Here is a 26,655-nt window from a genome sequence, read left to right as displayed (position 1 = left end):
ACCTGCTGCCCCTGCAACCTCTTAAGATCACGAGTAACCTTCATTTGTCTAATCCAGAAAATTAATTCTAGGTGTTCAAGGATTCAGTTTAGACACACCATGGGAACCAAATTATGTAATAGCACTTACGGAATTATGTAATGAACAAAAAAGCACAAAAAAAATAAGAAAAATGGTTTATATTTTTCAAAGGAGCGACAGTTTGCCTTGATGGTAAGTTAGAACGTGTTGCATGAGGTCATCATTTTCAGTCACGTGGAATTTCATGCTTTCACACTAAAGCATTTAGCTGCTGTTCCTAATTTTTTTCCCCCCTAAGTTATGGACACGACAAAAACACTCAAATTCAGCAAATGCCAGCAATGAGCTGAAATTCCACTTTAAGAAATTTCATTTTGTTTGTTCATAAAATGTTTTGTTAAAGGAAAGTATATTAAATGTGTTTTTATAATGTTAATCTTTGCACTAAAACAAAGGGATTTTGTCGTTATTTATAGGTTATAAATAATAACCTATATACAATCTATGGCTATTAGGGTATTATGTTACTGGTCCGGCTGGCTTGAGATCAAATTGGGCTGTAGGTGGCCCCTGTACTAAATAGAGTTTGACACCCCTGCTCTAAAGGGAACATTGGAGTGGTCCATTTGTGGTGGGAATGTAATCCGGTGTCAGTGCCACCCAACTACCAGGTGCTTTGTTTGACTTAACTGTCCAACTTTGTAAGGTATGAAGCAGTGTAGATGTTACTTCAAGGTGCATTCGGCATTTTTCTGGTGTATTTTTCCTGGCACAGGAGGAAATGCCAACTCTTCTGTCGCTCAACGTGACATTGCACAGCAATGTTTATCTTGGGGATAAACAGAATGCACTAGTCCAGAACAGAAGATCCTTATCACGCATTCCTAAGTTAACATTCACACATGGTTTGCAGTGATGCCATTTCTCAACACTCCTGCAAGGAAAACCAAGAGTTCCCTTTGCCGAAGAGGATGACTTCATTAGATTTACCAGACTCAGGAATCACCAATTAACAACACCTCGGATTAGAGCTCACATCAGTGCTTCCCAGAGGACAAGTCACACCTTAACAAGTGTGAATTAGTAATTTAAGATCAGACAGCAGCAAAGAAACCACTATTGAGGGAGAACAATTAGGAGACGGCTGCATGGGCCAAGACACAGGAATGGATTTTTAGCTCCAGATGGTGCAAAGGTGAGTGAATAGTCAAACATCTGAGCTGGTTTGATGTTGGGGGGGCATCTCGGTTACTCTAAATTACAACTGACAAAAACACACCTTCAGGCTCTGTAAGGGCAGAGTGATGGGAGTGCTGCATTAGATCAGATGAGCTCTACCCAACTGAGATGGTTTGAAATGAGTGGGGTCGCAGCATAAAGAAGCATCATCCAACCATTGCTCAACATACGTATGTGGGCAATCCTTTATCTACACCTTCTTTTTTTGCTCACTTCATAATGCAGTTTTTGTCATTTTAGTTTTTAGTTTTGTTCTGCAATGTAAAAAATAATACAGAAAGATGTAAAAGGATTTAAAATATATTATAAAACATATATAAATAATAAAAACAATGTCTACAGAACAAAAATCGAGACGTCCGTAGGTGGTAGTGTTCAAAGCAGGGAGTAGATTGAGGACAAAAGCTCTATTAGCCGTTGCTGCAGCTGTACTGTGCAGGATTTATTTCCAGAGAAATGACATTATGCCTGAACTCAGTGGGAAGCAATCAGTGCATCGGCAACGAAAGGTTGGCTTTTATAACATCTCTAACACTCTGGACTCACTCTGGACTCGGCTGAATGAGGCTCGGCTGATGTGAGCTCTCTGCGCGTCTTCATCAAGGGGACACATCTCGTCGTCTTTCCTTCATGATCGTGAGCTCACAATACTACTCGAGCTAAAAAAAAAAAAAGCTGACAAAGGAAACCTTATTAGTGCCACCTTAATGCACCGGTGGAGGAGGATGAGAAACCTCTTTTTATTGTCACAGTAAAAGAAACAAGCAAAGGAACACAGAGATATTACACAGCACTTTAAACACAATCAAATATCCTTAAAAGCCTCTGCTTGGCCTTTGAGTACTTCAGATGAAGAGTGGTATTCAGAGGAAATATATTATTTGTCAGAATTTCCTCATAGCACCTTTTGCACAGTTACACTGTCCGAGCACACTACTTCACTTGCTGTCCTCTTGGATGTCAAACTGTCGGTTGGGTTTGGTGGATTCCAGCATGAGTTCGTACAGCTGACCTATCTGTTCGTCCTGGAGGCTGCCAAGCTGGCTCTCTGACAGCTCGGCCCCGAACTTCATTGAGCTGAGTCGCCCCTCCATTGACTCCAGTACCTGTGTCTGCAGGGTGTCCTTATACTTCTGTAAGGAGGCAGACAGACAAAGATCACTTTAAACACAGACAGGATAGAAACAGTGTTTAGCGCCTGGTCTGTACATTGTGATATTTATGGCTACGAAGGGTAATTTGCCACATTTGTCGTCTAGATAATTTCAATTCTGTAAACAGTCAAAGCTCTGACTTTACTGAATACTCAGTAATGGGTAAAGGAAAAGTATGGTCAAAGAACCTACAAAAAAGGATGATGAACTCTTTAATTCAGGATTTAAAAAGACAACAATCATTACCGTCCAAACTCTGATAAAGAAGTGGGATATTAAGAGTCTATTTTGATAGCAAGGTGGTAGACCTAGAAGTAAAATTTCAGCCACAACTGCTGGGAAAGTTGGTTGAAAAGTACAAAGAAAAACCCTCAAACTTCAACTCAATTACAGGTTTCTCTGCAAAGAAGTGGTGTAGCTCTTAAAGATACACAATAAGGAGGCACTTGACTAAGGTCTCAAAGATGAAGTTCAAAACAGCTAACCCAAGAATATTACAGGACTTACAAGCTTTCCAAACTGAAAATGAAAAGCCCCCATGACTGTCACACAAAAATGTATGCAAACTTTTGAATTTGGATCAACTCTACTTCCACTATAAGTCCTATAATAACCTGTACCAGATGAACAATTTCAACACAATTTTCAGATTTAAGACTTAAAAGATTTTCTTTAAAAAACATTTTAAAACAATATGTAAGAAAACAAAGAATCTTTGGTTTTCCAAATTGTGAATCTTGCTCATTGCGTCCTTGAGATAATGCATCACATTATCACAGATCATGCACATACTGTCCACTGTAATTCCAACTTTGTATTATCCTGTAGCACAATGACAGCTAGATAGCCTTGTGAAAACGCTAACCCTACAGATAGCCAAGCATTAAAAACATGTCACAAGCTATCAGTAACAACGATCAGATAACTTGGATTCCCCTCAACATACAGAGATGGTACACATTTTGGAACAAGCTGTAAAGTCTCGCGCACATTTGGTATCTCTGCCTTGACACCAGCTTTATTATCATTTTAGAGACTTGCACAAAGTTCAGAGAATATAACTCAAACTGTAAGCTTCCATATGCTCTCACTACTGTTTGCAGAAGTGAAAGAAAATCTCCAGTAATAAATGTAAATAAAAACGTTGGTGATTATTGAGACCTGTGATTATTGAGGGTATACCCCGTCTCTCGCCCAATGACAGCTGGAATAGGCTCTAGCTCCCTGGTGACCCTCCGGAGGACAAGCGGTTACAGAAGATGAATGAATGAATGAATGATTAATGAGGAAATGCAATACGTAGCTGCACGTGGCTACATACATACATACATACATACATACACACAGATCGCTAATCATGCATCATGTCGCTATGTATTTTTATGATGGAACTGTCAAATTTGTTGATTACCAACCTGGCCGTTTACTGAGAATGCAATGGTACCTACATAATGGCCAAGAAAAATGGATTTCGCAAAAGATATTAGTCGAAGCCAGTCGCTTCTTAGACCATAATCCTTCCTCTGAATGCCAAAAGCCACTTGCGTGATTTCCCTTAGTAGAAGAGCCTAAAACGAAGAGATGGGCTGATGGACTGCAGCCCGTAGGTGTAAATCATATGCACGTCCAGTGTTTCGTAATTACTCTTAGTGTCAGAAGTGGGAGACAAAAGTTCTGCAATTTAGCATTAACAGTTAATGAAAAAGTTGAGGGCCTGATCTTGTGTGAGTAAGTGCATCTGTTCTCACTCTCATTGCCCCTGGATAATTTCATTGCTCTTTGGTGGTCTTATCAAAGGAAATCTGATCCTCATACTTGGCGCGCTTTTTATTTTACATTTTCTATTAGTGACACCGGAACCAACATTTCATTCCTAACTCTCGGTCTGTTACGAGCAGTCGTGGAACAGGAAAATGGAAGAAAGTTTTCATGTTTACTGGGTCGTACATTCAAGGTGATATTTTTTGATTACCAACACTGATGTCTCTCGGGATGAAATCGTGCACATGGATCTCTTCTTACTGCAGAATGAAATCTCTTGTTAACCTCAGCCCATGTGTGATGAGTCAAAGCTGCCGGCGCTGCATATGAATCATCCCGTGAGCGTGCGTTCCACTTCTGAAAAGCCGTTAATCATTTGAATAAAGAGCACACTGTCGTTGTCTGGTGTTTGCCCATTCACAAAGTATCTTGGCTTTTTGGAAGGCTCTCGCTGCAAGCAATAACGAGCCATTTATCTAAGAGGCTCCATCCTGTACATAATGTAATTATCTTGAATATTTGCCAAGGGGAAAAAATCTTCCCTGAGGCAGGAGGGTTTGAGCTTAAAGGAACACTCCAACAATGTTATTTATACTTTTTACATTTCTACTCACTTGTCAAAATGAGTCTCACTCTCATTGCCTCAGGATAACTTGACCGTAACCCACTTCTGAAACCATGTTATGGGTGTAATCATTAATTTTTGGTGGTTTTATCAAAGAAAATCTGGTCAATGAGGAGTAAGTGCTCGCTTTTGCTCTGGGAATGTCTCCTGCGTCATGCGGTCATCAATACAGATGTGATTACCTCTGCTCTCTCTTGCCAGCGAAAGCAAAACATGCAGGGAACAGCGACTCATCTTAAGCAAGCACTGCTTTTTGCTAGTTCAAATGACAAAATATCACCGAGAGCGGCTCATTACGGGCGCCGTTAAATGATTAAGTCAATGACTGGCCAGAATTATTCATGGCTGTGGCTGGGGTCTGTATGCTCTGAGCATTTCATTAATAACAAGTAAAGCGTAAAATATTTGCTAACAAGCTATTTTTACCAAAAGTAAAATGTTTCAAAATGAGACAGATAATAAAACTGTTTGAATCTTTTGTCAACAATGACAAGGTTAAAATAAACTGACTTTTAATGCAGTCCTACTCTGAGACGTGCCTGTCTGTGGGTGTCAAAAGTACTCTCGAGCGAAATAAGTACGATAAAATATTGTGTGTTTACCGTTGCCAAACTGGTTTACAGAGCGTGGATTAAGCCGATCAGCAACAGTTATATCAATGTACTTTTAAATCTGTAGAATGAAGATTTGCTTTAAGGTAGTCAGCTACGGTACCTTGACTTAATGGCCAATCCCTGACAGCAAAACTGAGAAAACGTTTTACGAAATTTCCCACCTTTTCCCCAGGTTTTTTCGGCAATCAAGAAAATCAAGAGGTTTTATTTCTTTTCTAAATTCCCCCTTCTTTTCCTTTTTCTTTATTTTTCGTTCCCTCTGTAGGGAGCGCCTGTTTGGCCCACTGGAGCCGATTTATTTGGAGCAGATAACTCCCCTGGGTGCCTCTGAAATAAATGGATTACACACCGAACACTCAAGCCTTGTAATCTCATTTGGAGTCTCGCTCCTCGTCTGTTCCCAGTCTTCCTAATTTTGTGAAAAAGCTGAGTGTGGAGTGGAAATTCTCCTCCATCAGTGATTGGACACATGGAAACGGTTGGGACAAGGAGTTTGCTTGCGGTTTTGTTCGCAGTATAACAGAATTTGGTGGGTTCTCAACAGCTGGAAAATACAACTGCTGTTGCCACGGGAATCACTCAAACTGCAACTCTGGCCTTCTATCCAATAGAATGTGAAGGATGCAAGGTATGACATATTTGGATGAGTACATTCTTACGAAATACCTGCTTGTCCATTTGTTTGTATAGTCATGTTTTCACTACTTTTCATCTCTCTTTCGGAAACACAACATTTCAATAACTTTTATGCTTATATGGGCATACCTCTAATGTCTGAGAACTGTAGACCACAATGTCTTACCCCCACCATTTGGCCATACAGTTAATGTGACTTTAGAGAGCAGGTATTATGCCTGAACTTGCACCCTAGGTCATCTAGCCAGACTACAGTTACCAGAGTATCTCTTAAAACCTTATAAATGCGACCAGTGATTTGTATATCTTCTGTCCATTATTTATTATTGTATTAATATTGTATATGTTTCAGCTTACTTACAAAACTGAAGAGTGGTTTACGTCACACTCAGAAACATTATTTGAAAACCATAACTTTATTTTGAAAAGAAAATAAACAAGTGTAAATGACCATGAGCAAGCCCTGATGCTGAATTCTGAGGGCAGAAAAAAATACAAAGCAAATTTCTCTTTTCACTTTGAGAGTTTGTGAATTCTTTAGTCTGTATTTTCTATCTTCCGTCCTCCACTGTTATGTCTCTTTCCACTTTCTCTTTGCACATGCCAAGCAAAGGCAGGGAGAGAGATACAGTAGATGAGACCATCCTGCCATCTATGGTCTTGTTTAGACTGTTGGTTGTACAGACTAGTTGACTGGTCGGTTTGTCAACTTCACTGCTGTGCCCTGATCGACTAGTCAGTGACCACTAGCGTTCATCAAGTGCGTGGAAATACTTCACTAAAGACGAAAACCATACTACCGTGACATGAAAAATATGTAAGTCAGTCCTGAAACACAACAAAAGTACTACTGAAGTGTACGTACTGTATCTAATCTGAATTTTATCGACAAAGTTATTAGACCTTTAGCTGAGGTACACAGAGCTTTCTTTATGCAGGCTATACTCACATACTGCAGTGCACCGTATGCAGCACATGAGCTGTATGGTCTCATCATATGTACTCAGGTCAAAAAATATACACCGATCAGGCATAACATTATGACATTTCTAATATTGTGTTGGTCTCCCTTGTGCCTCCAAAACAGTTGTGACTCATCAGAGGATGGACATGGGTCTTCTGAGGGTGTAATGTGGTGTCTGGAAACAGAATGTTGTTAGTGGGGGCCTTTGGGTCCTATGGGTTGAGGGGAGAGGCCTCTGTGTATCATCCCACAGATCTTGATCTGTTTGGGATCTAGTGAATTTGGAGGCCAGGTCAACACCTTGTGCTGTTCTTCATGTTTTTTGTTGTTCCTAAACCGTTTTTGTGTGTGTGTCTGTGTCAGGCTGCACAGCGATGGCTGCTGCCATCAAGGAGTGTCATTGCTATGGGGTGGCAAATGACAGGTCCAAAGGTGTCGCAGCAGAATATTGGATTGTCACAAGATGGTCAGTGTTATTTACTTCACCTGTCAGTGGTCATAATGTTATGCCTGATCTGAGTAGATTTCATTGTTGCAAAGCATTACTTCCTACTGTGTTTTATTAGTGACGTCATCAGCGAATAGTCGGTGACGACAATCATCACGTAATAAGTGACTATAAAAAATCTGAACTCGCGCAACCCCTGGTTTAGACCTGGTATTAACATGCGTCACAACTTGTGCATTCCACCTCTCATCCAGTGACAGCTGGGATAGGCTCCATCCCCCCAGCGACCCTCCACAGGACAAGCAGTTACAGAAGATGAATGAATGAATGAACAGAAATGAGTGAATATGAGAAGAACAAAGTGTCATCATCAGTGTGTAAACACCATTTCCTCCTTTTATTCATCGTGACCAGGGCCTTTATTACTGTAGATTTCTCCATTTCACTGCTGCAAATAGTGCAGCAGTGAAATTACTAAGCTTATGAATGGTTCTAAGGTCTAAGCTTTGTGTGGGTCTCTGATGCCACGGCAGAGTTTAATAATAAGTAATACCCTAACATTCGACAGCACGCAGTGCAGCCCACAATTTGTATCAAGTTGCTGTGCGGACATGCACTGCAAACAAAAACAGAGCTGCTTGTGGTTTTGAAACGGTGGTAGCCAAAGCAATTTAAATTAAAATTTAATTCCAACCGTGAATACACATACTTCTAGCTTCTAATTTGAACTCAAACCAACCAGGACACATGTTAATACCAGGTGTTAACAAAGCCTATGTCTACATACTTGTTTAATCTTCACTGCCCATGGAAGGCAAAAAGTATTCTGTACTTTTGGCACCTCCAATGCTGAAAGAGGTGCCGAGACTTTAGCAAGTCTTTAGCATGTCTGGAATCAGTACCACATCAGATTGTTTCTGGAGACACATTAAATATCCAACCATGAAACAGAAAGGTTGCATCTTAGGATGAGACCAAAGTCTAAAAGAGCTATTTAAGTTCCTTCTATCAGTGTACCTGCCCACAACAGCTCCAGCTTCCCCATTTAAACCACTTTTCACCAAAGACAGATTTTTTGGCCAGATGATGCAGCAATTAGACACAGAAAACACCATCATTCCACTGTACATTTGCAGCCCAATCCAGATAGGGATGGCTCCCAGTGGTTTTGGTATAACTGCGTTCCGCTGAATTCGAGCCAAAGCTGTGTGTAAACACAACAGGAAGCTACCCATCACATGGTTAGGATCGATTCAAATGGACTCTGGGTTGAAAACAATGCATACCGATATAGTGAGGCATAATGAAAGTGACGGCCTCCACCCCAATGACAAAGAGAGCTCTCAGGATTCCAGCTGCAATCATCATCTACTTCATTAAAGAAATTACCTGCAGATGGGTGATTTACCATCTCCCGGCAGCGCGTAATTGTGCTGAAAAACATTGGCTCTCCCCCCATATTGACATAAAAGGGAGCCCTGGCACACTCTCAAAGTTAAGATTATTTTGGGGACTAGAGTACACCGATACGCTGATCCCCATCGGCACAAGAATCCAGGTGGGTCTTTTGTGGCTTATAATAATGACCATTTTAAATTTTACAGCCACTGTGGTTTAAATCCGATGGAACACGTGGTATAGGTTTAGCTGTAGTTTGGTTTTGATGCTTCTGGGAAATAAATTTGGCACAAAATCATACTGCTGAACTTACTGATTTAAGAACACAGCGATAAATTATGATCTGGTATTAGTTTATTTTACAACTTAATTTCATCTGTGCTAATGCAGGTGTAAGAAGATTTATTCAGCAATACACTTTCCAACATACTCTCCCTGACGGTCTGAGGATTTCAGGTTAAAACTTGATCTTTCTACCTTTGTTCCGACGAAGCACACGTTCAGCGGTACAAAATTCTATATTTATATCCACTGCCATCGATCCCTTACTGTTACTGTTTACTGAGACTTCTCTGCCATCGTGTGGTGATGGACTGACATAACACAAGCAATCCATATGCCCTCAAAGGTCACACGACTGACGTTGCAAAAAGTACACTGGTGGAAAACTGGTTTTCTGAACTAAGATAACCTCAGTTTAATGTGAAGGATTCATAGCATTTCACACAAATAAAGCCACAGTGTCTGGAGTTTATAAGCTTCCACTCAAATCGTACAGAAAAATGTATTACACTGACAAAATGGAAACGTTGCTCTGAGATTAGTTTAGCTTTAGTTTAAAGATTAGTTTAAACCAGAGTAGGACCTGACTATTTAGCTATTTGGACATTTGTCAGATCCAGAAATCCTAAGTTTAGTCAAGGCGTGCTTGTAATATATTTTACACTTTTTAATTGCAGTGTTGCATTGTTGAACACAGCTGAAGACCTCAGTGGTGCTCAACTTTCAATTGAGCAATGACAAGAAAAACCAAGCACATGGTAGCACACCAAGCACAAAATGTCAACTAAATGCTGTAAAAAGTGGACTAAACCTATGTTTATTCAGTAGTTTCATTCGTTCTCTGCATACGATGTAATTTTGGGGCTCAAAACTGAGATTGTAGCTGAACCCTGGAAGCTTCCATATGCACCTTAATTTCACCACTGTGCTGTTTGAAGCAGTGACAAATAAAAACTTCGGTAATAAGCGTAGCCTAAATGAACACACTGGGGACTTTTGAGATAATGAGTGTTTGTTAAATTGTTAATTCATGTTTTTTTAATTTAATAGCTACAAGGACAAAATGTTTTAAATGGCTCACATTAACAACCAACAGACATCACTTATGGTGCTTTTTAATAGTGGTGGTAAACTCTGCTTACGCGAGAGCACCCCTGTTGAGTAGGAGGTCTTCAATGTGACCCGGGATGCATTGTGTGTTCACACTACCAAAGGAATGCGGACAAACGCATACTCGACGTAGACCACCTCCAAATGTGGTCTGAGACTGGATCACTCAAATGCATCCCCATGTGCCCTTGACGTGCTCACACTTGTACTTTAAGTTGGCCTCTTGTGATCGGATTGTGCAGGACGGATATTAAAGGAATATTTCCTGTCATCCTCCCAGAACTTTATGGAAGTCCGTCAGTTTTTGTTTATCAGCTGTTTAAAGCAATGGCGCCATTGGGGGCTTACTAACCATACTGTACAATGGATTTTCTCACACTTTGTGTTTTAAGCTGCTTTTCTGCAGCCAAACAGCAGATTGAATCAAGATGGCTTTGTCCTTGGTGTTGACAAAAAGAGAGGCTTCAGTGATCATTAAGTTAACTATGCAGCTGTCTCAATGGGCACTGTCTATAGTTCATTTTCTATGACAACTGTGCGTTTGTGTTTTTTCCTTCCTCTAATTTTATAAGTGTGACACACTTTCTGAAGAAGAGTTTCCAAAATACATCAAGTCAGGCAGATTTTCCAATGATTTCTGATGAGGATTTCCCAGTAAAGAGCTGCTGGAAACGACAAAACTAGTAGGAAAAAAAAAAAAACTGTTCCCAGGATTGATCACTGAAAGAGAAGACAAAGAGGTTCTGGGCAAACAAACATAAGGCGTTTATTTGAGAATGGCAAAATCAGGGTGAGTCCAATGACGCTGGCCTGCAAAAGGAACCTACACGTCTAAACAAACTGAAAACGCTGGCCTGCCACAGGAACCAGGACAGGTCAACAAACCAAGAACACAATGCTAACAATTTAGCGCGCACCACACACATACACACACACCTTTCCACTTGAAGGGTAGGCGGTCAACAACAGGCTCAACCTCACCACCGCAACCGTGCCACGCTGTGTCCCAACCGACCAGAGTGTGTCCCAACTGACCAGAGTGCTGTTCTCCTCCTCCATTAAACACCGGCTGCTGATTAGGGGATTGGAAACTACTGAGAGCCGGGGAGTGGCATCCACCAAGAGAGAGAGAGAGAGAGAGAGAACAGCACCACAGCAACACACGCACAAATTAAAGAAATCGACCCACAGGCCGTAACAACAGCAATGATGAAATAGATGAAGACAACGTGTGTTCGCTTGTTCTGAGGGAGTGTAGCTCTCCCATTGCAGAGCATCCCTTCAAAATCCAACTGACCACACCTTCACTTTATCTCCAGATTCTCCACATGCAAAATAATATTCAGAGCAGTGTTGCTATTGGCTGTCCTAAAAGTCGCCATCGGCTAATTTGCATAATTGGCCATTTGGATGTAAGTGTGATGGACGCTGTACAAGAGAGGAATAACGTCGTGGGAGAGACAAAAAGTGAGTAAAAAAAAAAAATATATATATATATATATACACACACACACACTACCAGTCAAAAGTTTTAGAACACCACACTTTTTCCAGTTTTTTACTGAAAATTGTTCAGTTTAGTGTCTCATTGCACTCTGAAATGAAAGCATAGAACAAATAATCAATTTGAGTTGAAAAAGACATCATGGAATCAATTTATAGACCAAAATGTATTCTAAACTTTTGACTCATCAAAGTAGCCGCCTTTGGCAGATATAACAGCTGAACACACTCGTGGCATTCTTTCTACAATAGAAATCAAATATTCTTCAGAAAGTTCTTCCCAAGTCTGTTGCAGAAGTTCCCATAAATGTGTGCCTTTTGATGGTGAAGAAAACTGTACTCACTGACACCTTGACTGTCTTTGCAATTTCCCTGTAGGAAAGACCTACATTTTTAAGTGTTATGATGGTCTGTCTCTCTTCCATTGTTAATTGCCTTTTTCTCTCCATTTTTGTAGCAACACACTACTTTCTCCAGTACAATTTTGTTCACCTGATGATCATGAGGGTCTGGTACCACAGTGTGTTCCAACACTGCCTTTATGTAGACAGAGGGGGTTGTAAGTAACCAAGAAAAGTTGGAACATCTTTAGGAATTAGTAGCACCAGCTTTCAAGGCTGATTCAACCTTCATTGCTGCAGAACAGCTTTTAATTGTTAACCCACTTCGTGTTCCCTGAAAGAGGGCTTTTTGTATAATTCTGAAATGTACATTATTTTTCAGATTTGGGTAACCAAACCTTTTTTTTTTTAATCTCTGGCTGTTCCGTACTTACCTTTGTACCATTTCAGGCTATTTATCGGAATTGCACGACTTGAATTGCAATAAATAACTGGAAAAATAAGGGTATTCTAAAACTTTTGACCGGTAGTGTATGTTTAGAACTATAAATGAACACTCTTCTGTTAATTCTTGTTTTGTTTTGTTTTTTGCTGTTGAAATAGGCCATCACCTCTCAAAAAAACCTAATGACTAATGCTTTGCCTAGACACACATTACATAATTAATGTAATGTAACATAGTTAATCCGGGCTTGTAACCAGCACAGTGACCCAAAGACACTCCGGCAGAGTTACTTATTATTATTATATTTTCTTAATTTGCTTTAGTTTCTAATCTTCTGCTCCACTTAGGAGCCTACAAGTCACAGTCATTGTGACACAAAAAGTCATTGTTAATGTTAAGTTAGCACAGTTTATATTTGTATAAACTGTGCTAACTTGACAACATTAACAATCTCAGTGGATTATTATTTCATTATTTATTTTAGTGCGTCAGTGAAGAAACGTTTACATGTACATCCCGCTCTGCAAGCCAGGGTGGGATGGATGGCGGAGTGGTGTGGGTCTCCTCTCTGCTCTGACTGCAGCTGGGACTGCTGCGAGGGGCTACTGTGAGACTGACCACCTGGGAGTGCTTTGGGACGTGGGGCAGCACAGAAACATCCAGGAAAGTCGCTGGATTGTTTGGCAACACTTATTCAAAATCACTGGATTTAGCCCTCATCGGTGTTTTGAATGAATGAAGTCCGATTCGAGTGAAATGACTTACCTCCCACTCTGTCATGAATCTCTTGACCTCATCGGCTGCTGCACCTTTGTGTCTCCTGAACTCGCCTTTCACATACTGGTCACCGAGGGCTCTCAAATCTATCGGCAGGAACCGGTGCAGGACCAGGATCCTCTTGTAAAGAGAGCGGACTTTGGAGACGTGGGCAAGGGCCGCCATGAAGCCGCCGACAAACAGTTTCTACCAGTGGACGCTAAAAACGTATCGCGGCTCTACTGTAACCCCTTAAAACAGTGACATACACTGTAGGATAGACGCATGCATCAACATTCACAAGGGTAGTTACTCAACTCATGTCCTTGTTTATACAGGAAGAACCCCTTCTTCTGGTTAATTAACTATCTAACAGGCACCTTACCGCCACCTATTGGACTGGAGAAGTAGTGCGGCAAAATACATTCATTCATTCATCTTCTGTAACCGCTTGTCCTGTGAAGGGTCGCGGGGTGTGCTGGAGCCTATCCCAGCTGTCATCGGACGAGAGGCGGAGTACAGCCTGGACAGGTCACCAGTCTTTCGCAGGGCTGGCAAAATACATGAAGAGTTAAATAAACAATGTATATACTGATCAGCCACAACATTAAAACCAGGAGAAATAGATAACACTGACCATCTTGTGACAATGCAGTGTTCTGCTGGGAAACATTTTGGACCTGGCATTCATGTGGATGTTACATGTGGTACCACCCACCTAGACCAGACGAGTCCGCCCCACCCCATAGCAATGACACTCCTTGATGGCAGCAGCCATCCCCAGCAGGATGCAGCCTGACACAGACACACACACAAAAACGGTTTAGGAACAACTCAAAAAACAGCACAAGGTGTTGACCTGGCCTCTAAATTAACTAGATCCCAAACTGATCAAGTATCTGTGGGATGATCCACAGAGGCCCCTCCCCTCAACCCATAGGACCCAAAGGCCCCCATTCTCTGATGAGTCAGAACTGTTTTGGAGGAACAAGGGAGACCTACACAATATTAGGAAGGTGGTCATAATGTTACGCCTGACCGGTCAATGATAATTACTTAAAAAAAGTCTTAATTTTCCTCTTTAACCCGTACATAGTGTTTGGGTCAAATTTAACTGGTTTCAACATTTGACAGCAAAAATACTGTAAACATCATTAATGTAAAATTAACCCAAAATACACAAAAATTAATAAATTTTTGTGTATTTTGGGTTAATTTTACATTAATGATGATTTACATTTTTTTTTTTTTTTTTGTACACTGAGGCTGTTTCAGTTCAAATTGGACCCATATCTACTAAGATGGATTTTAGATCTATGTGTGTGGGTCAAATCACGGAAAATGGTGGTTTTCGGGAATCGTGTGAACTAACTGTACAGGCCATGTTTTGTGTGTACTGTTTTTCATGGGACAGTGGTGACAAAGTTCAAGTGAAACCTCGACATTGTCACGACGAACTGTCTGAGTTCCCACGATTTTTGTCCAGGTTCCCGCAGAGACAGACACCTGCTGATCTTTGACGGGGCATGGAGGAATCTCGAAACAGTGAAATAGTAAAACGTCACGTAGTGATCATATATGGTGCACAAAAGGGAACAGAGGTCATCCGGGGGTCAGAGGGCGTCTTGTCACTGATCTGCACCTGCAATGTAATAAAATCACCTACAAAGTAGCACATTTGAATCAGTTTAGGTCGGAAGAGTGGTAATGGTGTTGATGAAGACATTAAATACGACTGGTATGTAAGGGTTAACAACCTACATGATTTTCATGTCATACTGGGAATAGCTCTATTTTTTATGTTTTATTTTTTTATGTAAGCAAAATAAATTTAAAACAAAAAATGGATTTATGTTTGAATAGGCCCATGTAATGAATATAAGTCTCGGGACAAACAGCTGGTGGAGCTGCTGCTCCAGTCTGTGACTTCAAACATATATCTCAGGATTTATATACAGGCCATGCTTCTAACCATCACCGGAGAAGAGGGTGAAACAATAAGATGTAAAAATGGTCAAATTTGCGTGACTGACCCACCCACGTCTGCTGCACAGCCAGCACTGAAACATCTGCCTGAGGTCTATGGATTCTCCTGCACAGCCAATCCATGCCATAAAAAAAAGAAAAACGCAACGAGCTTTTCATTCATTCATTCATCTTGTTCAACCGCTTGTTCCTGTGAAGGGTCACGGTCTGCTGGAGCCTCTCCCAGCTGTCATAGGGCGAGAGGCGCAACAACCTTTTTTATAGCCATATTAAAGGCGGCATGTTTAATACATTCACACTCACATGCACACCTACAGCCAATTTAGAATCACCAATGAACCTAACGAGCGTGTCTTTGGACAGTGGGAGGAAGCCGGAGTACCCGGAGAGAACCCACGCAGACACAGAGAGAACATGCAAACTCCACACAGAAAGGCCCCGTCGGCCCATGGATTCGAACCCAGAACCTTCTTGCTGTGAAGGATGATAGTATAGTGTTCATGCCAATCTTCCTTTGTCTTCTCAGGAAATAAAGCCTCTGGCGAACTCTCCTGACCACAGCGTCGGTGTGAAGGAACCAGGACAAGTCCTCTGTGATGTGCACACCGAAGAATTTAAAGCTGCTGACCTTCTCAGCTTCAGCATCACCTCCTTGGATAGGGGTGTGTCCGCTTCCCTGTTGTCTCCTGGAGTCCACAACCACCTCTTTAGTTTTGCTGACATTCAGAGAGAGGTTGTTCAGGTCAGTGCTGTTACCTCCTCTCTGTAGGCGGCCTCGTCGTTGTCTGTGATGAAGTCCTAGATGGTTGCGATGGTGTTACGAGTAAAGGAAGAGAACAGGATGGGGCTGAGCACACCTCCCTGTGGTGCTCCTCTGGTGAGGGTCAGCTAAGAGGAGGTGTAGTTGCCAATTCTGAGAAATTCAGAAGGTTTCCACGGCCAAGATGGGACCAGTTTCGAATGCTGAGCTGTAGTCGATGAAGAGAATTGTTATTATTATTATTATTATTATTATTATTATTATTATTAATAAACTTACAAGCGGTAACATCCCACCCCCCACCACGTGAAAGTGGCGCAGGATGCCACAAAAGTTAGTCCACCAGCAGTAGGTGGAACAAGTTCAGTGGTTCCACACTTTATGAAATGAGTAGCTACTCGATGGGGTGGTTTCTTCCAGGAAGGTGTTGGCTCCGCCTGACGGGAATGTATCGGCCTAATGAGAGTCCTACCAGTAAAAAAAACGGTGTGTCATAAACTTGGCTCTGGACTGTTCCTCATAGAACAGGTGCAATCATTTCTGTGGCAAATCTGTCACACAGTTATTTAGCGTTCTTCAATTTGGCAAGCGTTAGTCCAGTATCAACGCTTTTATTTATCTTCTTTATTACTTTACTAACATTATTTTATATTTTATTTATCTACTAATTGATCCGTTTGACAGGCGGCGAGAATGATGCGATTAACATCTAATTTAATGTTCGTTACCGGGCTGGTGGTTGGATTTGTCTCCCTTCGTTGTGTGCTGGACCCGAACTATTCCATGGAACAATTCACGAGACATGTCAAGCATGAAGTCAAATTCGGTTCACAGAATGTACATGCAGGTAGGCACTTCTTACAGTTGTTATTCTAACAAATCCCTTGTTACTGTTGCTCAAATGATTGGATATTCAGCGTCTTGCAATGTGTGCATATATTACTTTATTTTTTCTTCTTTCACAACTGATACATAATTTCTGAAGAATGACTAGTCTATAGCCTTATTCGCACGGGACTAGTTTTACCTGGGGGCGTCATGTGATTTGGAAACTCCCCCCTTACGGCTGTGTTAAATTTACTATCCATAGTTATGCCTCTGCTACTTTCTGCTTCAGAATGTCAGAGGACATTTTTAACGACCTGTCAGTATTTAAATCAGCCCCACCTTTGCCGGTGAGCACATTCATGCATGATTTAATGCATGTAGATGGGTGAGTCGGCGACATCTCGACTTTGCACCCAAACATCTGTTCGAACTTTGGTATATAGCACATCCTTCGTCATTCTTAAGTAACAAAAGGCAGAAAAAAAGAAAACCTCGAATCAAACAAAAATCTTGAAATAGTAAAAGCGCACCCCCAAATCACAGAGGTGCCGATTCGCACTGGGTTAGTGTCATATGAACTCTGTTTTATAAAAAAGTAGTTTAGGTAATTTGCGGTGTAATTTACAAAATAATTAATGTCCATGTCCGATTGGCACGGGATTAAGATCACAGACGACCTCCGGAATTATTACAAATTACCGAATGTTCCCAGGTAAAACGTGCCCAGTGCGAATTGAAAACGAGTTGAACCACCTGTGGTTTTCTTAAGTCAGTGAAACTTTTATTTATTTATTTATTTCCTTCTTTTTATTTTCGGTTTCATTCTGATTTTATTTATTTATTTAAATTTAAAATTTTCGTTTGTGTGGTAATATGTGACTTTGTTTCAAAAAAAATCATCTGTATAAATCATCTCTCTGTATAAGCCGTGCGTAATGGTTCCGCTCGCATAGACAGGCATGCCTTGAGCCAAAGGAACACTGTCGGTAAAGTCCGTTTCTTTGCATTTTCCCTTTACTGGCTATGGAGTGTGTCCTCAGAAATACCTGTTGTTTGCACAGCGCGATATTGCTCATTGTGCAAAAGCAAACGCAAACTCAGTGCACACAATGTCTGCACAGTGTCTGTGTACACAGACGCGGAAATCTTTACCGAGCTGGCACCAAGATTTTTTTCTTATGACGCCGTGTGTGTTACTGCTACTAAAAATATCTTAGAGTGAAGTTGGCATAGCAAAAGCAAGGACAGTTAAAAAATGTTCTTTGAAAAGCGTTTGCGAGGTTGGGGAAAAATTATTATATTTTCATTTTTTCACATTTCTCGTTTTGTTTTAACAAGGGGGCAACTTTAAGTAATTAAATTAATTAGAGTTCATGTTTTTTGAGTTATTCTTAATTAAATTTTTGTGACTGAATTGGTTTTATGGTTATCACATAAATCTGTCTACTAAATTGGACTCGGATTGCCTGTAACATAACTATATTTCATACTATTGCTGTGACTATTATTTTCAGTCATGTTTCATCTGCAGTGCAAAGGCCTACAGGAAAGTGAAACATATAGCATGTGCCAATGGAAGGGATGATGAGTGGCTGCCAGAAAAAGTGGAAGGATGGGAATCAGCATTGCTCAAAATATCACTGTCACCTGTAGTTCACTGAGCCATATGGCCTCTCTATGCTCTGGTCAGTCTCAACCAGATTTGGAATGGAAAAAATCCATTGATGGAATAACCTGGTCATTCAGTATATCCAGGTAGTCAGCTGACCTCATTCTTTGGGCACATAATGTTGCTGAACCTAGACCTGGTCAACTGCAGCAACCCCAGATCATAGCACTGCCCCCACAGGCTTGTACAGTAGACACTAGGCATGATGGCTGCATCACTTCATCTGCCTCTCTTCTTACCCTGATGCCCCCATCACTCTGGAACAGGGTAAATCTGGACTCATCAGACCAGTTTTAGTAGTTTCTGTAATTTCCTTAGATGTTTTCTCTACTTGATGCATGCCTACTTGATGCATGCCAATGATTCTTAAACAACCATGAGAAGCTACTCATTGCATCAGTTGGGGTGAAATAACTTGTCACCAGCTGAAAGTTAATTGCCCATGCAGTGTTATCTTTTTATTTTTTTTTGGCCAAGCATTGTATTTCCTCTTTTGCAAGTAAACACTGGTCCAGGTACCATATCCTAACTGACTGAGAAATCAGTGAGATTGCCAACTTCAGAAATTAAAAAACAAACAAAAAAACTACCAACATGAGCAAGCAACAGACAGTTATACTGAGTTTTTGTAGTTTGTTGTGGTTAAATGTTTCATGTAAAGTCAAGTAAAATGGCCTTTTGTTGCTTCAGGATCTCTGCACTGATAAGCTATACCCAAACAACACATTTCTAATATTTTGTGTTTGCAGAACCAAAACCACCAAGTGAAAACAGCTCTGCTGCAAATTCCTCTCAGGCAAACCGGATCTTATGCTGGATCATGACAGGACCAAAGTACATGGACTCCCGAACCAGGCACATCAGGGAAACATGGGCCAAGCGCTGCACCATAACTCTGTACATGAGTTCGGAAAAGACGGACTTTCCCACTGTGGGGCTGAATGTGAGTGAGGGGAGGGACAATTTGTACTGGAAGACCATTCGAGCGTTCCAGTACATCTACAAGCACCACCTACATGAAGCAGACTGGTTCCTGAAAGGAGATGATGACACGTTTGTGGTCGTGGAGAATCTACGCTACGCCTTGTCCAAATATGATACAGAAAAACCGCTGTACTTTGGTAGGAGATTTGCCCCTTTCGTCAGCCAAGGCTACATGAGTGGAGGAGCAGGTTATGTCCTCAGTAGGGAAGCACTGAGAAGATTCATCAAAGGGTTTGAAACTGGAGCATGCACCCACTTTTCGACCATAGAAGACATGGCTTTGGGGAAATGTATGGAGACAATGAAGGTGGAGCCAGTTGACACCAGGGACGTGAAGGGGAGGCAAACATTTCATCCTTTTCCACCAGATCATTACCTCATTAGACAGCAACCAAGGCCGCGGGCGTGGTTTCTGGTTTACGATTACTACACTCCAGTTGAGGTAAGCAACACTAAACTCAAAATTAGTCTCAGAAAATGTCAGTGAGTTACCCGTTCTAGATGTAAAGTCTGGAGGAAGTCACAGGACCTCTTGGGAGTGTGAATGTCTAAATATTTTGTGGCTAGCTATCCAGCAGTGGATTCGAACACAGAAAGGCACTCTATTTCAGTCAAACTCAAAGTGGTGGACTGTCAAACAGTCCTGCTGTCTCAAGTTAAAAATATTGTCAATTGTATAACACATCAGGTTTTATAGAATCTTATTAAGCTTATTATATCTTAACTGAAGAAAGGGTGAAGTAGAGAAGCTAAAAATTCTAAAGAGACCACAGTGTGAAAGAAGAATAAAGGTGTGGAAGTCCACTAGATAATCAAACATTCATGTGCATGCTAGGGGTTGAACGACTCCTGATTTGTCGACTGGTGACTAGTCGCCGACGACGTCGCTCATAAAAACACAGGGGAAAGTAATGCTTTGCATATCGTAGCATCTCACATAAAGGCAGCCACGGAGCCCGTGGAGCCCATGCCAACGCCAACGGCATAAACAAACTCGCTCGGCAAACTCTCAGCTCTACCATAACTTCTGTCTCTTGCATTGTGCTTTCACCGACATCAAGGACAAACAAAACACGCTCTACAACCACAGCAACAATGTCACCTACCAGAATACAGCGAGACTGGGCTTCATCATTAGTGAACTATTTCTACACACTTGATGAACCACTTTTATTTTCTTGCAGTGACTCACTGGGCTCCTCAACTGTCTTCTTGAATGCATCAGTGTTGTTATCGTCACCAGTAACTAGTCGACATGATTTTTAAAGTGTCATGGTACACTGCTAGCATCTATCACACCGATGTTTTGTTCTGGGAGTAGTTGATACCATATTGTTCCAATATTGCATTCTACACTGGTCTGGTTCGTGTTCACAGGGCAACTGAAACAAAGCAATCGAGGCAAAGTTGTGACATGCCCTCAACACCATGCTCTTGCACATAGTTTTGTAATTGGTCATAATTTTGCAATGAGTTATGTAATATTGACTGGTGCATGTGCCAGTGTTTTGTAGAAAAATTAGTTCAGGTTGATTGTGCATCCAGGCTAGACTATGGGTAGAAATACAACATTCAGGTACAGTATACAGTGCTGCTTAAAAGTATTTGCATTATTTTCTACATCTCAAAGCATCTGTGAAAGGACTGAAATCAAATGAAACAGGAATATTATACTGATTTTTCAGGAAAAATAGCCAGTATTACTTATGTGTGTGGTGCAACAGTAAACAAACCCTTATTTTCAGTATCTGTGGTGTTCCTCTTGTGTAGCAGTAACAGCAATAAACATTTCCAGTAACTTCTGACCAGTCATGGAGGAATTTTAGTCCATTCCTCACTACAGACCCACTTCAGTTTTGAGATTTCCTCACATGAACTGTTGAGGGTTACAGTAGTTATAAATCTCCTCAGTTTGTTCACCGTTCATCTGTCTGACTGTAGATTTGATGATCCCAAGCCCTTTGAGGATAGTTTTGTAACCTGAGCTTCTTTTACCGTTCCATCATACACTACACAAACATGTGCTGTGTAGGTTAGGTTTTTTTTTTTTTTTAACCAAATGGGGAACTGAATGACTCCTGAGTCTCATTACATTGACTAGAAACAGTTGCAACACTGAACAGAGGAACTGTAATCTGACCTTCAAATGAACTAATCCTAGAGCACATACTTATGCACCTCACCTATATGTTATATTGGCACATTTTCCTTAATAGATCATGAGCAAAGCATAATATTTCTGTTTCATTTGTTCACTGATGTTTTGAGTCATTTTGTGCGGAAATGTAGACACAATGTAGGCACAAATACCTTTAAGTGGCACTGTATCTGATAAGAACGTGCACTGCCGATGCAAGACATCTCCCAAGGAGCAGCACTACGCAGCCAAAATGTCAGTTGAGTGACTCAGTTGACACACCAGGTAACATACTTCAGTTACACTGTATTGCCAAAAGTATTCGCTCATCTGCCTTTACACGCATATGAACTTAAGTGACATCCCATTCTTAATCCATGACATCACCCTACCCTTTGCAGCTATAACAGCTTCAACTCTTCTGGGAAGGCTCTCCACAAGGTTTAGGAGTGTGTTTATGGGAATTTTTGACCACTCTTCCAGAAGCGCTTTTGTGAGGTTAGACACTGATGTTAGACGAGAAGGCCTGGCTCACAGTCTTCGCTTGCATGCGGAAGCATTCAGAGTTCCTTTCACTTGAACTTAAGGGCCAAGCCCAGCTCCTGAAAAACAACCCTACACCATAATCCTCCCTCACCAATCTTCACACTTGACACAATGCAGTCAGACGAATCAAGTACCGTTCTCCTGGCAACTGCCAAACCCAGATTGGTCCATCAGATTGCCGGATGGAGAAGCGTGATTCGTCACTCCATAGAACAAGTCTCCACTGCTTTAGAGTCCAGTGGCGGCGTGCTTTACACCACTGCAGCCGACGCTTTGCATTGCACTTGGTGATGTATGGCTTGGATGCAGCTGCTCGGCCATGGAAACCTATTCCATGAAGCTCTCTACACACTGATCTTGAGCTAATCTGAAGGCCACATGAAGTTTGGAGGTCTGTAGCGATTGACTCTGCAGAAAGTTGGCGACCTCTGCGCACTATGCGCCTCAGCATCTGCTGACCCCACTGTGTCATTTTACATGGATGGCCACTTTGTGGCTGAGTTGCTGTCGTTCCCAATCGCTTCCACTTTGTTATAGTACCACTGTCAGCTGACTGTGGAATAGTTGTATTTAGTGGTGAGGAAATTTCACGGCTGCACTTTTTGCACAGGTGGCATCTTATCACAGTGGCATGGTAGTGATTGGATCACCTGAATTCAATTATTTGGATGGGTGAGTGAATACTTTCGGCAATATAGTGTATGTAAGCATAGTACCAGTGCCTGGGTCACTAACTTCACCAACAGTCACCAACAGTCAATCGCTAAGTCGACCTCCTAAGTGTGTTCACAATGCAAACAAATCACTCTAGGGAGCGATTGCAAGCAGGCTGAGACAATCCTCTCTAACAGGGCTCAGCTTGGTTAGTTTATTCTGGGACAAAGTGCGATTGCTGTGTTGACACGAGCCCAAACGAATCAACCTGGAGGAGAAACACTCTTAGCTAGAGATAGATAGATCTTTAAACCACCATGGACCTTTCTCTTACCTGACCTTTCTCTTGCCCGACAGTGAGAAAATAGCCAGATAACTGTGATTATATCTAGCTTTAAAAAGATCCGCAAGGAGCAGGTTTTGTTCATGCTTATAATTTCAAATGTACAATAACCCCCCTGTGATTGAACAAAAAGTTCTAACACCATTTGTCTTTGTTTCATTATTACATCAAAAAAAAAAACAAGAGTTGTGTGCTAACCTCAACACCCAGAGGTATTGTTTTTGCTATTTTTGCAAGCCAGGTTCTTTACATAATTTTCAAAAAAAATTCACCCAAATAGTTGGGTTGCCAAGATTGAAAGCATTGTGAATCGCTCATTGTGAGTTCGGTCAGTTTTTTAACAAATTTGTGCAGAGGTGTTCATGACACTGTAACCATAGTTATTGCACACATTACAGTTTTGCATTATTTCAAGGATGTAGTTTTATCATACCAATTTGCATTATGTATTTATTTGTGCAATATCATTGCAGAACTTTGCAGGATTTAGTTTATTATACGATAATTTCTTTATCAACTCCTGCACATTTACACGTGTATCATTTCAGTAGTCATCTATGACAACCTTAATTCTCCTAATAATTTTGGTTCCTTCCTTTCATTGGTTTCGCTGGGACAATGGGCATGGGACAGTCTCCCTGGGCTTGTGTATACTGGTGTGTACAGCTGCAGCCCGAAACAATAAATCAGGGATTAAGCATTAAGAACATCTATAACCTCGGCATGTGATGTTAGCATTTCAGCATTTCGGTAGGGGAAAACCTACCTAGTATCCTTCCTCCTTCCATTATCACGTTATCTCCAGGTAACTTTATGCCAGTTTCTGAGGAGATCTGAGTCATTAGGAATGGTTATTTTACACCCGAGTGTATTATCTTGTATAACCTGCTCTGGAGCATAAATGACCTGTAAAAAATGCTCAGTCCAGTAGCTTATAATCACAGACGCTGATGCACTCATGCTTCCTTTAAGAGAACTACTTGGAAAAAACCGCACCTTTTATTTTTATAGGGATTACAGTCTGCTTTGAAAAATCGGCTTTTGCCATCAGTGACAGCTTGCAGTTTGTTTTAATAGTTGTTCCTGAAGTCTTTGTTGGTCTGATCATGTCTTTATTAAAATATTTTTTTTTTCACTTCTTTATTTGAGATTAAACACTATTTGGCATTGTCGAATTCTTTGATATACCCTTTTCTTAAATTGCAAAGTATAACTTGACAGTGCTTTTGCTTTCCTCTTGAGTCAGAATTCTTTAAGGTCAGAACTAAGAGACTCATTGACGTAGCTCCATGAAGATTATGGTATTCATATTCGTTTAAAATAACCGAGATAGCTGTTGTCTGTTTTTGTAGCACTATTGAATTGTATTCTTGGTAACTCCATTTTAGTCACTGGGCTAGGCTAAATAACAGAAACACCTTGTTTAATTCAGTGTCGTTTAACAGCACTACACCCTATTTCCTTTGAAATAATCATCCAGTTGATCACCACTTATTGTGAATTTCTAAGGACACAGCATACCACAGACAGACATTTTAGAGGTGCATTGACCTGCAAAATGTCACTGAAGTATATGCAAGAAACGCTCTGCTTCCTTTAAACTGGAAGTCTAAGAGAGTGTGAGCTGCATCAGTGTGTAGGACCAGGTGGCGCTGGCGTCTTCCCCCATCAGTATACCTCTTCTAACCTCTGTTGTGCTCCTCCTTGTCTCTCCCCAGGGTCCAAGTTGCTGCTCAGATTTAGTGGTGTCTTTTCACTATATCCACGCCATCCAGCTGTACGAGCTGCATTACCTGACGTATCATCTGCGGCCATACGGATACAAATACAGATTTAATCCCGATGAGAAACCTGAACTGAACAGCACAACTAAATCCACGTGAAACGGTGACAAATGCCAAAAAACTTGTGCACTAACTGGAGGAGAGGCTGACAGCATCTGCAGATTTCAGAGCCAAGATGATCTTATGAACATAATATATATTATCTTTTGTTTACATAATTTTATAATGTTATAATTTTCATGATAAAAGACCCTCTAACTGGTATTCTTGGCAAAGACTAATGTCAGCTGTGTTTATGACGTTTGGGGGTGTGAGGTGAGGGTGAAGTGATGGCCACTAAAGGTGCTAGCCTTACATATTTTTAGGGGAAATTTTAAAGATTCTCTAGTAACTCTAATGTGGGATGCGTTGCCATGTGATTGTTCTAGTTTTTCTAACTTGTAGCTGTACCTGCCGACAGATGCACACACTCACACCCAGTGGTGTCTGCTTACTAACCACATGCCTTGGAAGCCCACTGCCTGTTTAGATGAAACAGTGTAGCTATTATCATTAAATGAAATGAAAATGTTTTTTGTCAAAATATAACGAGTATCGGCAGTGGTTTGAATGTAAAGACAGAATTTATAGACTAATGTCTTGCTGCAGTCCTTTCAAGTGAGTATAAATTGGCCACATAAAAAAATGGCAAAATGTATGTTTTACCGGAGGCTCATCCCTTTGTTATCCCCTTGAGATCTTTTCCCGTGGTCTAACTCTGAAAACAAAGGTAAAGGGTTTTGTCAAATAAAAATATGTTAATGAAAATAAAATAAATATATAAATGACAAGATAGCATATAGAAAAATAATTTGCTATCTGTGTTTTTGGTGACTTGGTTTAAAGCAGTTTTTTATTTAATTATTACTTCTTTTTTTTAAAAAAAAGGGGTCAGGAAAATCTGGTTTTATTTTTTATTGTTACTGTTACAAAGGGTTCAGTAAAGGTTCAGTAAAAAGATAAGTAATCAATCAGTGAATCACAACAGATGCTTTACAGCTTTTGTCTTCTCTTTGTAGTAGACCTCAATTGTGAAATGTTGACCTCCTTCCAAGTGTCTTTCACTTTATAGTCTGAATACTATAAAGGGCTTTTTTCTTTAGCAGGGATCAACTGAGATTAACCACCACCATTCCATTGACGTTCATTTGACGTTCAATGATACCTATCTCACCAGTGTGTTTTTCTTCTCAGAATGTACCAAACCTTTGATTTGGCAGATAGGTCTGCATCTCACAAAATGCCAACTATTGTTTCACAATACCGGAACATTCTGAGGTGTACTGGAAAAACGAGAACAAACAGGTTCACACCATCACAGCATCCGCCTTTGTCTGTGACTTCTGTGACGTGGGACCTTTGGTTGCCTGTCATCCCTGCGTCTTTTGCTAGTCGTAGTACTGTTACTGAACTGTCACTTGATATTAATACAGACATTTTTAAGACCTGAGCGGTTGCTGTATGATGTCAAAGCTCTGTTGCACTTTTGAAATGAGTTGCTGAAATGGAGAATCTTGAAATCTTTTAAGGAATTATTTTGAACCCTAACCCTATTGACAAAAAGAGTTGATCTACTTACTATTCCTTCTGAGCCTTGTACAGTGTTATAAATATATATTTACTGTCAA

General features: G+C 40.8%; 2 protein-coding genes across 2 annotated transcripts; one reads left to right on the top strand and one right to left on the bottom strand.

The window, feature by feature from the left end:
• Window positions 1-1,639: 1,639 nt before the first annotated feature.
• sdhaf3 (succinate dehydrogenase complex assembly factor 3) lies at window positions 1,640-14,385 on the bottom strand. The gene is made up of 2 exons (XM_084562775.1): window positions 13,307-14,385; window positions 1,640-2,393 (listed from the first exon to the last, which is right to left on the bottom strand). The coding sequence occupies exons 1-2, from the start codon at window positions 13,481-13,483 to the stop codon at window positions 2,199-2,201; spliced, it is 372 nt and encodes a 123-aa protein (XP_084418901.1). The 5' UTR covers window positions 13,484-14,385; the 3' UTR covers window positions 1,640-2,198.
• Window positions 14,386-16,570: 2,185 nt separating this feature from the next.
• Window positions 16,571-26,655, top strand: c1galt1a (core 1 synthase, glycoprotein-N-acetylgalactosamine 3-beta-galactosyltransferase 1a). Its single transcript, XM_084563991.1, has 3 exons — window positions 16,571-16,890; window positions 19,290-19,966; window positions 24,923-26,655. The coding sequence occupies exons 1-3, from the start codon at window positions 16,737-16,739 to the stop codon at window positions 25,085-25,087; spliced, it is 996 nt and encodes a 331-aa protein (XP_084420117.1). The 5' UTR covers window positions 16,571-16,736; the 3' UTR covers window positions 25,088-26,655.

The sequence above is a fragment of the Chelon labrosus genome, assembly GCF_963514085.1.
Source record: "Chelon labrosus genome assembly, chromosome: 16".
Taxonomy (NCBI): domain Eukaryota; kingdom Metazoa; phylum Chordata; class Actinopteri; order Mugiliformes; family Mugilidae; genus Chelon; species Chelon labrosus.
The sequence above is the reverse complement of the archived record's forward strand: the minus strand, read 5'-3'. Positions and strand labels throughout refer to the sequence as shown.